The sequence below is a fragment of the Hylaeus volcanicus genome, chromosome 9, assembly GCF_026283585.1.
Source record: "Hylaeus volcanicus isolate JK05 chromosome 9, UHH_iyHylVolc1.0_haploid, whole genome shotgun sequence".
Taxonomy (NCBI): Eukaryota; Metazoa; Arthropoda; class Insecta; order Hymenoptera; family Colletidae; genus Hylaeus; species Hylaeus volcanicus.
In genome coordinates, this window is record NC_071984.1 from 3,553,898 (window position 1) to 3,567,458 (window position 13,561).

At 42.5% G+C, this 13,561-nt stretch overlaps 4 protein-coding genes across 6 annotated transcripts in view; 1 reads left to right on the forward strand and 3 right to left on the reverse strand.

Annotated features, from left to right (window-relative positions):
- Positions 1 to 454: 454 nt before the first annotated feature.
- LOC128881967 (uncharacterized) lies at positions 455 to 3,025 on the forward strand (the record flags this gene model as incomplete). Its single annotated transcript, XM_054133444.1, has 2 exons — positions 455 to 787; positions 901 to 3,025. Coding segments are annotated over 2 exons (1,824 nt in total), but the record flags the coding sequence as incomplete, so codon positions are not given.
- A 32-nt stretch (positions 3,026 to 3,057) lies between these two features.
- Positions 3,058 to 6,527, reverse strand: LOC128881848 (transmembrane protein 26). The gene is made up of 5 exons (XM_054133216.1): positions 5,642 to 6,527; positions 4,699 to 4,876; positions 4,180 to 4,587; positions 3,586 to 3,926; positions 3,058 to 3,506 (listed from the first exon to the last, which is right to left on the reverse strand). Exons 1-5 carry the CDS (start codon positions 5,833 to 5,835, stop codon positions 3,071 to 3,073), a joined length of 1,557 nt encoding a protein of 518 aa, XP_053989191.1. The 5' UTR covers positions 5,836 to 6,527; the 3' UTR covers positions 3,058 to 3,070.
- Positions 6,528 to 6,679: 152 nt separating this feature from the next.
- Positions 6,680 to 11,288, reverse strand: LOC128881849 (calreticulin). Its single transcript, XM_054133217.1, has 8 exons — positions 11,127 to 11,288; positions 9,775 to 9,879; positions 9,489 to 9,692; positions 8,854 to 9,005; positions 8,334 to 8,600; positions 8,023 to 8,259; positions 7,622 to 7,765; positions 6,680 to 7,541 (listed from the first exon to the last, which is right to left on the reverse strand). Exons 1-8 carry the CDS (start codon positions 11,209 to 11,211, stop codon positions 7,524 to 7,526), a joined length of 1,212 nt encoding a protein of 403 aa, XP_053989192.1. The 5' UTR covers positions 11,212 to 11,288; the 3' UTR covers positions 6,680 to 7,523.
- A 972-nt stretch (positions 11,289 to 12,260) lies between these two features.
- The window catches only part of LOC128881880 (uncharacterized), a 4,143-nt gene continuing 2,842 nt past the window's right edge, over positions 12,261 to 13,561 (reverse strand). For all 3 annotated transcript variants that reach the window (XM_054133270.1, XM_054133271.1, XM_054133272.1), the window contains exon 4: positions 12,261 to 12,814. In XM_054133270.1, the coding sequence (XP_053989245.1) occupies positions 12,434 to 12,814 (381 nt within the window). In that variant the 3' untranslated portion in view covers positions 12,261 to 12,433. The remainder of the gene's footprint in view (positions 12,815 to 13,561) is intronic.

The following is a 13,561-nucleotide window of genomic DNA, read 5'->3' on the forward strand; positions in this document are numbered from 1 at the left end:
AAAAAACTAAACGTCCACGTATGTGACCAAGAGTATGAAGAGGTTAAACATCAGTCCAGTAAATATGAACTTTTAATTTTATAACCATGGTAAAAATTTTAGGAATAATTTGAAATTTGCCAGACTTCTTACTTATAATAACGAAAAGAAGTCCTGAGAATGTCAGATTTTTATTCAATTACTCCCTTACATATCAGATCAGGAAGTATGAAGTTATTCGTGGCGAAGCTTCTTGAAATTTTGTCAACCAGTTTAAAATTAAGAGCTCAAATTTTGAAGGAATATTTTTGTATATATTTGCAGGATATTTAAGGAATACGTAACATAAATTTCAGAAATCACTTTATATACTTTTGCAGTTACACACATGAAAATCCGCAGTTTAATAATAAACAAGCCCCTAAAAGTTGGCTATTACAACGAGAATATAAATTTACTGGAAATCCTATAATAATCAAGCAAAAATTCTCATGGAAAATTTGTTTGCAGTCGAGGGACAGTGGAGATCAGAAGAAACCCCATACGGGTGACAAAGAAAAATCCGGACAAAGATTTCCCCAGGCCAAGGCAACGTTTGCTCTCCACGAAAAGAAAGGAAATGCTTTCCAATCAGAATCCTAGCAAGCGAGGGAAATCTTCCACGATGCCTTACATGAACACAAGATCCGTCACAAGGAAAATGTACAACGTAGGCGCGACTTATCAGGCACCCTCTGTAAGCGACGAGATGGAATGGAAGGAGTGGCCAGTGCATGGTATGCACGAGAGACCAGTTTTCCATCCCCAGGTGAGATTTCCGCTTACAAAGTTATTAAAGAAAGGCTACGTGGAAAGTTCGAGAGTTCTGCCTTTGTAACATTACTCAATCGCTCTTTGTTAATAGCGAAGCACATATTTCAGTTTGGCTTGGCTGCGGAGTACTTGGGCCGTTGGTTCACCAGTATCGACGACTCCTACCATGAAATAGTGGATCACCCCGACGTAGAAGTGGTGTCAGTCGACCCTCGCTGCGACTTCCTTCTCTCGTCTACTGAAAAGAAGCGGAGTAACAAAGGGAAGACGAGTCGAAGTTCCAAGTTTTCTGCGAAAACACCTTCTTCGGGACAGTATAAGAAGCACAAGTCGTTCGAGACCTGCATGCACGAGAGTTTCCACTGCGTCCTGGGATACTGCTCGCAGGTGGTGACTTCTGGTTACAAAAGCAACGTGGAGGGGAAGATAATCCAGCTGAACGATGAGAAAAATGTATCCAAGAAACAGCAGGCTTTCGCTGCAAGTGTAGAACAAGTCGCAGACCTTGACACCAAACAGCCATTAATTCCATCCAGGAACAATCCACAAAAGCCGGTTGAAGAAAGCAAATCTACAGACAATTGTGCGTTTACCAGGCACTCGAGAAACTCTAAAAACTACAGTCAGACGTTGAAGACGCATTTGTATCCAGCACAGAAGGTGTACGTTGCCAATCCCCAGAAGACCGTCACCTTCGGCAACCTCAAAAGTTATCGAGAAGGACAGCTGACGGTACACAAAGCGATAGAACTTCCTAAGAAGCCTCAAAACCTCGGTTCTTTGGAAGCGAGGGATGCTCAGATGAAAACGACTCCTACAAATGCAAACGCTATACAACTGGAAGAGTCCATCGGTTACGAACCCCTAACGGATGCATCTTCGACGGAGAATTCAAAGGTAGAAGCCTCGAAACCTGCCAAGCATCCGAAGAAAGCGGAGTTCAGAGTAACCAAGTACCTCCTGGACAGCACGGACCAGAACAAAGTTAAGATAAGCAAGGAGATGACATCTACCAGCTCGAATAAGACCTGGTGCTCCAACGACACGTCGCAGATAGCGAAGATCCTGTCCGAGTACAACAAGAGTAGCACGAAGAAGCCAGCGATAGAAAACCAGGGGTTCTGCACCACCATGAGGAACATCAGGGACAAAGAGACCGTTAAAAAGGAGGAACAGAAGCAGAGTACTCAGGAGAACTCTTCCGATCGATCCGCCAACGTGAAGTTTCCACAGGGAAAGTGGAGAAGGTTTCACTTGACGGTGGAGAAGGTGAAGAGCAATCCTGACGAGAAGAAGCTCTCGTCGGGAATGCAACATAGTCAATCATTGACGAAGGAGGATCCAAGGTATTTGGAAACGTTTCAGAGGATTCAGCCGAACGCGACGAGCCTGGAGAGGAAAGAGAACGTCTCGACGAACGAAAACGCGGTTATAGCTCCAGCAAAGACAGATTCCTTGCAGGAACTGATGGAGAACACAGCGATGTTGTACTGTGCTGCTACTGGCACGCACCAGGACGACTTAGCGATTTACATAGACAGTCTAGACGTCGCGAAGACCATGCAGTGGCTAGAGACTTGCAAACATTTATTCGTATGAGTTTATGATTCTGTACGCGTTCTTCGGTACAAAATGTTCGTGCCTTTCGAGTGCATGCATCGTTTCAAGGACATTTTTAGTTTTAGAATTACTCGAGATTGTTTTCTTACTTTTTATTTAGGCACTTGTACCTGACACGAGTAGTGGGAGGCAAAGTAAACGAGAATCGGCGATTAACCCTTTGGCCCTGCAAAGGGTTAATCGCCACGGAAGGTTTCCTTCGTTCTCGTGGTCAACACCATGCCGTCGTTGACTCCAGCGTGTATGAGGAGTATGCAAACTACGAATATCGCAGAATAGATAAATAGCAGCGCGACGATACCGAGGCTCCTTTGTCAGTCTCTGTTCTGGCGCCGTTTACGATGAGCATACCTGTGAAGAACGCGTAGTTTTAGTTAGATAACTGTACACACTCGGAGAGGAAATTTTGTAGCAGGCAAATAATTAACAATTAACCGTTGCTATTCTGAGAATGCGTTCTATCTTTGAATATATATAGAATTATTTTTCTAATCTTGTGTTTCGTCTTTGCCAGTATTAATAATTAAGTTGTCGAGCATGTTGAATAGATCCATGTCGGCATGTGTTTTGATACAGAAACTGAGACTGAATAAACATAATGAAAAGAAGGACAGAGTTTGCGTTTAATTTAAACGTCCAAAGCTCTTTCTCGATAATCTCATGATAACAACATTGATAATTGAACGAAACTGGGGACAACTGGATATCGGTAACGACCACATAGAGCCTTATAGAGTAGATACGAAACAAATTCTTTAACTTTCCTCTTCTTTTCAGATTCCGAGTCGCTCTCTTCGCTGGCCGTCTTCTCCTCCACTTCCTCCATCGAGGACTGGTCCTCGCTGTCGTCTTTGCACCTCCTGCTCTTGCCAGAGCTTTTACTGGAGTCGTCGTTCCTGGATTTCGTCTTGCCACCATCAGAGGACTTCCTGTCCCCTTTCTCCTTCCTCCTGCGCTTCTCATCGTCCGAGGAAACCTTGCGTCTGGGTTCTTCCCTGCGCGACGACCTTCTGCTCTCGCTCTTCTGGGACTTGCCGCGCCTCGCAGAATTCCGTGAGCTCGACGTGGAGTACCCAGTGTCCTGGCGACTCTTCCTGTACAATTTCAACATGACGTAGAAGCGTAGAAATATATCAAGAAAGTGGAACAATACTTCTTCCCTTAAAAAAGTACCGTTTGGAGCGCCCTGAGCTCCTGGGAGAAGAGTCGAACTTGTCCATTTCCTCCGTGGACTCTTCACTGTCGGAGCAATTGGCCTCCACGTCTCTGTCTCTTCTTCTCCTTCTTCTGTCCTTCGCGTCCCTGTACACGTCTCCCCTGGAGATGATGCTGATGTTCGTCATCTTGGGCTTTCGCTTCTTATGCTTGCTTTTGTTCTCAGTTTGCACGACGTACAGGCGATACAGCTGCAAGAGTATCACCAGGGTGTTCTTGCAGGTGAAGAAGATGTTCATGTAGCTGACTATGCGGTAGTGGATGATCAGGATCAGTCTGAACGCCAGGAATGGGCCATCCTGGAATATTTCATTGTGAATTAATCCTTTTGTGTCTGAAGTAAGTGTACATGCATAGCGTTGTATCGTATCCTTGTATTTATATCATATTCTTGTGTCTACACATGAATGTATCTATCTATATCTATGTGTCTATATCTAATCTCATTTAATTACAGGTGACGATATAGCATACAATAATATGAATATACATGGAAGACACGTGGAGATAGAGATCACAATATGAATGATAATTGGGCTGAGCAAGAAGCACCTGCAGCAGCATGTTCAACGCGATTCCCCAGACGTCTATGCTGCAGCAGCTGGTCTGGGCGTGCACCCTCTTCTTCGCGACGCCGCCTGAGGAGAGCCTGGACTTCCTGGACTTGGTGGCGGTCAGTACAACCGTGAACTGCATCAAGGACCACGCCCAGATGCCAAGAGTCAAGTACACGAGTACAGGCTCCCGCGCGATGCGGTCCTCCTTGAAGGAGTCGAAGAACTCGATGATGTCCGCGGCTGTCCCTATGTAAACCAGCAGCAACTGGCTCAGCTGGTCGCGCGTCAGGTCGCCCTTCGGCAACATCCATCTTCCAATGATCAGTATCAGCATCAGGAACTGCTCGATTAGGGTCACCCACGTCTCGGTGGAGATCTGTATCTCTGGCAGGTGGATGTTCACCTGAATCAAGCGGTACTTTATACTCCTTTTAATTTAAAAAGTCGTCGAGGTTCAAGTTTGCACAGTTACTGAATTTGTATTTATGTTTCACAGGTTGATAATTGTACGCACGCCAAAGGCTTTCTCCAAGTTCTTCAAGTCCTCCGCCGCCAAATTGGTCAGGTCCAAGTTCTCCGATATGTTCACGTTCGACTCGAACGCTTTCAGCCTCCTGTCGACCTTGTCCAGCTCCAACAGCCATATCGCTGGCACCACGCTGCTGAGGTACAGGAACACGGACGGACAGAACCTGAAGAAGAGCCAGAGTACAGATTTAAGTTATCGGTAGAAACATTGGTTGCGATTAAATTAATATTAAGCTGGTGCAGACTCCTTGTAACTGTAAAATTAATGCGAACGTTCTGCACGATGCGTTGTTAGGGTATCGTTTAGGTTTCTGGCGAATCGATCGCTCGATCTGAACGAGGAAGGACATCAGAGAAGCGGGTCATTGTTACGCGCAGCCCTTTCCGGCTGATTTTCGCCCCTCTGTAGTGGATCGTGTCTCGTTCCGCTAATGCTTCAATTTCCGACTGTCAAATTGAGATGGCCCCACAAAAACACGCCCTTCCTCAGGAAAAGTAGGTTTGTCTTACCCCCTTGGCCTCCCCTTCGCGGACGGGGTTGGGTTCCTCGTTTACTTTAAGGCCGGGACAATTGAACTGCTCCAAAATTACAAGATTTCTCCTTTTCTCTTGTGTACAATATTTATTTATAATTTCAGATTGTTGTACCGCTCTATCCACCCTTGAAGAAAAGCGGGAAAAGTGCAAGCTGCGGTGACACGTGAATTAGAATTCCAGAAAGGAAGCGAATCTGATAAATATCGAGGGTAGACGTCAATTTTATTACTATTCTTCTTAATTTTTCATTTCTTTCTTAGAAGGCACCCTAAGACAATTCTTACAAATAGAATTATTAGGGGAGATCTAGCTTCCGATAACTATAATTTTTAATTAAATAAATAGTACAAATTTAATGAATAAATTAATTCGTTAAGGAAGCTGTCGTTTACCACTTCCACTCCTGGTTTTCCTTTATAGTGAGCGTGAAGACGCCCTCGAAGAAGAGCAACAGAATGGGGCAGCTCAGGTACCAAAAGAGAGGATTCTTCTTGAACGTCGTCACCTGCCAGATCGCTATGAAACCGTGCGACGCGAAAACCAATCTTGTAATTATCGCCTTCACGGTAGCTAAGAATTTTGCCATAGTTTCGCTCGATTTCACCGCGTAATTTTTTTTATAGTCTTGCACGAACTTCCCAACACTCGCGCGATTAAGAAATACATCTCAGCGGGTAAGTTTAATAACGAAAAAAGAACAGGTTCCACGATACGGTTCGATTAGTCGCTACATTCTTCGGGAGGTTCTGTTCCAACGATACGGAAGGTAGCGAAACTCGGTTCGCTGCATCGTGACTGAATTAAAATTATAGAAGAGTCCAGCGGGCTTGGATTTCAAATGGCGGAGCGCACGCGCCATCCCTGTAATTATCCATTCCCTAACACGCATGCGTCAGAAGAACAATTATAAACGTGTATCTCTGCGGTTTCGAGGGAAATTACTTTGATTTTCAGAGATTATCGACGGTATTTCAATGATAAAAGATCTCTGAATGATCCATGCGCATGAAGCAATTAGTAGCTTGCTATGCTGAACCTCTTACTTGCAATAGAAATATTGGTAGCAAATTTCAGGAACTACTTAGAAATATAACGTTAATATAAGGTATATTACAAACTCAAGTAGCATTCTATTTACAAATCATTAAGTATCTGAATTTGTCAGTGAATTTTCTCTTACCTGGGACACTAAAGAGTTATTTAACACATTGAGCACAGGAGATATCTCGTCTTTAGTAACCCAAACGTTGAGGCCCGGAGCAAAATATGTGCCCTGAACGCAATGCGTTAATCGTGGTTGTGATAAATGTGATCGAAGAGTCTGAAAAATGTAGCGAGTTCGACGTGATGTAAACGAGTTGCTAAGTGTAACGTGATGAATCGACGCGACATCGACGACTGAGCAGGCGAAAATAAACGGCCCGAGCACGTCTAGAAAAGTCTTACTTATTTTATTACATTGGTTACCTTCGATACATGAATCATACCAATTTATGTAGTCACTCAGTCATGTAGCACACATCCCAATCACTCTATTCTTTTTTTTTTGTTTATTCTTTCAATTGGAACGAGCTTTTTTTTTTTAATACGCGTACACTGTACGGAAATTGAAATAATATATAATATATATATATTTATATATAATATAGCATCGTTTAAATTACATCTCAATTACTTTTTAATTGTATATAAAAACACTTGACAAACAAAAACGGAACAACTTAGAGTCTTTTGTGGAGCTGTGCCATGGTGGGGACACTGGGGCAAGATTACTTGCGTAATACATATACATTATATATATATATATATATATATATATACACGCAATTTATATTGTAATGTGTATATATATACACAATATTCCGTATAATTGTGTGTGTGTATATATATATATATATACACAATTTATAACGTAATGTGTATATAACATGTATATGTATCTTCGGCAGCATAACGAGCACTTTAATTCGACACTCGATTAATCGATGATGTTTCTCGCGAAGTTTCGTAGAACACGAACGAAAAATCGAAGACTAGGGTGAAATATTTAGGCTGCGAAGACGAGGCCATGGCTCGAAGAAAATAAAGAGAACCTTTGGGACTCGCTGTTTAAAAATTTCCCACGAGTCAGAATTCGACAATGAAATGTTTACGTTTACGACAATGTTCTTTCTTTTTATTTTTCATGTGATCTTGCGTTCGAAAGTGGTGCGTGTCGCGGCCACACAGCTCCTGGAATACAGTCTGTGTTCGTGTCGATCGAGACACGTCTATTTACAATTCGTCATGCTCCTGAAAACAAACCAGAAACGATCGTTCAACGACGAATTCATCTAAAAAGAAAATCAAAACCCCTCATCGTCGATACGTACCTCAGTATCTGGGACATTGTTCTCCTCATCATCAGCATCCTCGTCTTCGTCATCGTCCTTGTTATCCTCGTTCGCCTTGTTCTCCTTTTCTCGCTGCTTTCTTTCCTCCTCGTCTTGAGCCTCTTTCATCTTCTTCTCGCCTTCCTAAAATACAAAAATCCTTTAATCTACCCACTGCTTCGTATTAAAAAGCTTACAGTTCTAATCGCGCGATCAGCAACGAGGAATTCCAGCTTTTGTATCGCTCATCAGCATCAGCAACGCTTTTAACATCATTTACTGCGATTATCGTTGGCGAATCAATAGTGAATGTATTATCGTTAGGCGTGTGCAAGCCCGACTCGTATCGATCAAGCCCGAGAAAGTCGAGCGGCTCGCACATTCCAAATTATCATGCTTACGAGAGTGGGCTTCCAAACTTCTTCGCCGAATTTCTGGGCAACTTCTGGGTCGTCCGTGATGAGGACGTTGTCGAAGATCGTTCCGGACTTAACCTGCCAGAGGTCGAAGCCAACAGCGCAAATCTCGTCCCTCATGTAGAGTTCAGGGTCAGGAGTGTACTCGGGGTTATCGATTTCTGGGTGGATCCAGGGTCCCTTGTAGCTGGGGTTGGCGACTTGTTTTGGTTTCCATTCGCCCTGGTAAAAAAACAGAATCGATTAGAAACATCGAATCAACGATACTAATGATTCTCTAATTTGATGCAACTAACCTTGTACTCAGGATTGTCGATCATGGGGGCTTCCCACTCTCCGTCCATTTCATCGTCCCAGTCGTCTGGTTTGGATGCCTCAGGGTCAGGAATGTGCTCTGGCTTGTCCCAATCCTCTGGTTTCTGATCGTCTGGGTCAGGAATGGTGGGTTTGTCGTCCCAATCATCTGGTTTGCTCTGAGACGGATCCTTGATCTTCTTCGGGGGCAAGAAGTCCCAGTCCGCCTCCAGCTCACCAGACTCGACCTCCTCGTTGTCGATGAGGACCTGAGAAGTTTGTGATTTAATTAAAATCTAGCTATAGGAGAAGGATCTAATATCTTAACATCCTCGTATTTAATTTAAAGCTTTGTTGTTCTTTGCTTATTTCGTAAAAAAACAGTGAAATTTGACTACATTCGATAAGCAAGATAATCTTCGCTCTTCGAGATCCTCTAGCACTTATTCTCCACAGAGATCAAGGAGAATATGTGACTCTAGGCTCGAGATGTAGATGCATTATAGCGTTTTCAGTTCTTACAGCGTATGTGTTGTCGGGACGAACGATCAATGTGTACAGGTGAGTGTAAATGTCGTCTTTGCAACGGATGTCTTTGTTGATCAAGAGATTCTTGCCGTTGTAGCTGAAGATTACGTGAACCTTCTTTGTTCCAGGCCCACAAATATCAGGTCCTGCGGAGAAACGTATATTCAAGCATAAAAATCGAAGAGGTCATTCCTCTTGGAACTATGCCAGAGGAAACGCAAGATTTTGCGTTTCAGCAAAGTGACTCTAGTAGTTCTAGCGCTACAGAATAATTACAATTTACGCTGCTAATACTTTTCCATTGCGTAGAAGTATTCGATAAACAGCATACTAATTACGAATTAGAATCTCAGACTCTACCAAAGCTTCCTGCTGCGATTATGAATTATAATTATCACAAAGCAAGCAGTTAATTTAACGTTAGAGTAGCAAAGAAATGAATGTATCTTAACTGGTGCCTGAAATATGTATGAGAACTATATTCAGGGCATAAGCAAGAAGTTACTCTCCGAGTTCCATCAGCACCAATTCACCACCGGGTGAAACCAGTGACTCTAGGCTCGGCTTATTTTAAAAAAAGAAATCATAAGGTACATTGAGTGCATCTCAGAGCATCCAAGAATCCTTACCAAACATGATCTCGTACGGAGTTTCTCCGTGCATGTCCTTCTGATCCAACGAGCAGTCGAACACTTTCAGGTATCCACCGCCGCAGTCGATGTTCTGTTCGTGCTTGACGGTGAACTGAACGACGAGAGGCTTGTCCTTGTTGCTGAAGGGCTTGAATTTTCTGCTCAGAGCGTAGAATCTCGCGTCCTGAGAAGTCTGGATACCTGTTGAAACGTGAATAGATGTTTAAGAGAGATGTGTATCGGGTGGTTTAGAGAGATAAATTATGGGAAATTAGTTTCTCACCTTTATCATTTTCTGGATCGTTCCAGAATTTTCCATGGCTCAGCACAAACTTTCCAAATTCTTTCCCGGGGTGCTCTGAGTACACCCAATTCTTCTCCCAGGAATCTGCAATGGTATAGATAGATAAGTGTATGAGTTTAAGTAGGTTTAAGTTATTTTGGGATAGATGGAGTTTTATTGTAGTAGAAAATTTGTATTCTTGATTTAGGTTTGTTGCTTGGTGTTTAAATTGTATTTTTTCCAAGTTACATTGTTTACTACGCCATGATTCCTGTTTGTGCATTCTGGGATGAAATAGATCCGAGTTCAAAGTACAGGGTGATCCACTCGCTAGTAGACCCAAAAAAAGTTCCGCCGCAATATAATGAAGTAGCAGAGGTCCCAGTACAAGGACCTCTGCTGCTGACCCCTGCTTCCTTTGGATCTAACGAGTGGATCACCCTGTACTATAAAGAATGAGTTTGTCAAGAGCATTACGCTTCTCTATTCCACTTAGTTTATAAATTCATTATGAATATATTCATTACGATATTACCATACTTTAAATGAACGTAACATCTAAACTAAACACGCTAGAGAATATTGGTTAGCAATATTGTTTTTAAATTAAATAATACTAAACAATCAGGAATCTAGCGATTACCTTCAACGACGAATTACGAGGCCTAGGTTCTCATATAATATCGGTGCATTAAAATGTCGCCTGATGCAGCATGCTAGCGTGATTGGCGCCAGAGGTTTGAGAAACACTGGCGTATACCGAAATATCGAGTGACCAAATGCGCGAGGACCGCGACTCGTCGTTCGCGTACTTTTCTACGTGTTTACGAACCCGAGCACGAGGAGAGGTTTATTTCCAAGCGCGAAGCGTTCAACGCCGATCGAACCGATCGATCGGGCGTCATGTCGGCGAAACGCGCACGGAGGAACGTCCGCGGCTGTGCCACGAGTTCCCCCTTCGCCACGTCCCTAAGAATTTCCACTTTCCGCGCTCGCATATGGGACAGTAAACAATTCCGAGAACTGGGAGCGTTATTAAGGACCCAACCGCGATCGCGCGCGGCGAGGATACGAAATTCCAAAAGACGAGGTTCGCAAGGGCGTGTGGGTTACCAAGGAGAAACATGTACGCGATGGTTTGGGTTTGTCTCTGTGGAGATATCGGGGAGTCTTGCTCGAGGATGTATGATAAATTTCGAAGCTATTTAATAGGGAATTGGAAGAGAATAACTGGGTGTGGTTAATAACGATGGGTGTTTGAGGGATTTATGCGGAGTTGGGACTCATGGTATGGAGGACGAGGAGATGATGGAATGGAGTAGCTCGAGGATGTTAAGAAACGTTTCGCTCACCATCAAGGAACTTCTCATCGAAGTAGACGTCGGCGGTGACGAGGGTGACCGCCAGTAGAAGTAGAAACGAGCAGAAGGAGCGCATTTTGGACGCCGGGGACGACGAGAGTCCTGTCGACGGGAATCTTGACGCTGTGACGAACTAGCCGATAATGCCTGAAACGCAGACGTGGTTGGCGAGTTAGCAGCCGCCGGGCAGACAGATGGAGGGCGGTGATTGGAGGAGAGTCGTGGCCCAATCGGCGTCGACCACGCTCGACCAATAGCTCGCCGCGCCGTGGCAGGGTTATAGTCGTGCAACATAACCTCGTATTGACGATTCCGTACCTTCTTTTATCTGTCGACAATATGGCGGCGGATAACAGCTTGAAGGAGGGCTCCTATTGGCTGGCTGGTCGAACGCCTAGGCGCCATGTTTAAATGATCGCGACAGTAACGCCATCGGTGGGAAAATTCCCAAGCTTGTTGAGAAAATAGTTACTATTCCATTAACTAGACGGCGTGACTACTGATTTTTAGTAAATTATTTATTATTTATCATAGAGGCGTATGGTTCTTTGGTTTATAACGGTACAATATGGTAGTTTATATGTAACATTTATCATTTCGATGAATGAATATTAAATTTAGCAAAAATCAACCCTTCGTTATGTGGTATCATCTCTAGATGGCGCCACAGCTGCCTTTCCTATAGCACTGAAGACTATATTTTCAAGAATTAATTAACACACGTATTATTTAACCAGAGAACAATTTTTAATGAACAAAACCAATCAGTAATTCAAAAAGACAAACGGAAGAGAAGACGGTGAAAGAAATTCTCTTCTGCATCGATAAAGAAGAATTTTTTACTTAGTGGCGTTATCTAGCGGTGACAGTGGGAACTATTTTCACTACAAGCTTGGACGTTTTGCCACCGATAGCGCCATTTATAATTATTCATTATTATTTTTTTCCATAGACACATAACTAACACACGTTTTTGTTTTATGAGCCTTGCAACAAATCGTTTCGATATATTATTTATATATAAATTTGGTTTTGCACGTGTATCCAGCTTAGCCGAGACCTAACCCTTTTAATTAATTAATGAATTTAATTAAACAATGGGAACCCATGAAGGGACCTGAAAAATAGAGTCAAAGTTTCTATTTAATTCTGAACCTTCGATTACACAATAATTAAGATAATTATAAACAAGTGTAACCCACTACAGGAACTGAGAAATGAAGACAAAATTATTTTTCCTTTTTAATTTTTGATCATGAGAATAGGGAAGCATAAGTATGCCCATGGAGACGAAGGCCTCAGAACTTGAGAGCTTGGAGTTTAGCAGTTTTATGAACGTCTCCTATCCTCTCAGACAATTTCTTTCCAGCGAATTGGTGATCCTGATAGCGCATCTCGTACAGAGTGACCAAGCCCAGCTTCTCAGCGATTCGTTGACTGTAATTAGAGGCGAACACGCCAAATATCACCTCTGGAACCACCTGGCCGTCGAGGGTCGCACCCTCCATCGAAATCCTTGTTCTTGTACCATTCAGAAGCCCTCTACCGAACTCGATGCACTTCTCCATCACCTGGCTGCCAATTCCGCGGCCTTGGTACCGTGGATTGGTGCCCAGATAAAAAAGCTCCATTGTTCCCTTCACGTGGTACTTATCGAAAATGTCCACGCTGGTTTCAATCTGTAATTAAAACAAGAAGCTTAGAATTAGAATATTTTATTGAAGTAGTAATGTTTTCTGTATGCAACAATCATTTGAAGTAATATTTAGGAGTAATGATGTAAACAATAATCTATTTGTTTGGACAGTTCGTTTCTCATTGTAGTCTCTAAATCCCCAAACTTCCAAACCTCTTCAAACACAGAGCACTTACAACAAATACAGTATAACAATGTTTACAAAAAAATGTTTAATATATCTGTTGAAGTAGTGATATCTAAAACTAAGAATGTAAAACATAATCTATTTATAATGACAAACAATTTGTTCAAACAGTCTCCGAACTTCCAAACCTCTCCAAACATGGAGCAGCCATAGCAAATATAGTCTCGCAATGATTATAAAAGTAATGCTATATACAATAATCAATTTATATTAAGAAATAAACAATCCAAACCAAACCACCAAAATGTTCAAACCTTCAAACCTCTCCAAACATGGAGCAGCCATAGCAAATATAGTCTCACAATGATTATAAAAGTAATGCTATATACAATAATCAATTTATATTAAGAAACAAACAATCCAAACCAAACCACCAAAATTTTCAAACCTTCAAACCTCTTCAAACATAAAGTAGTCATAGCAAATATAGTGTGACAATGAATATAAAAGTAATGATATATACAACAATCTATTTGTAATGAGGAACAAGCTATCGAAACAGTCTCCAAACCTTTAAACCTCTTCAAACATGGAGCAGCCATA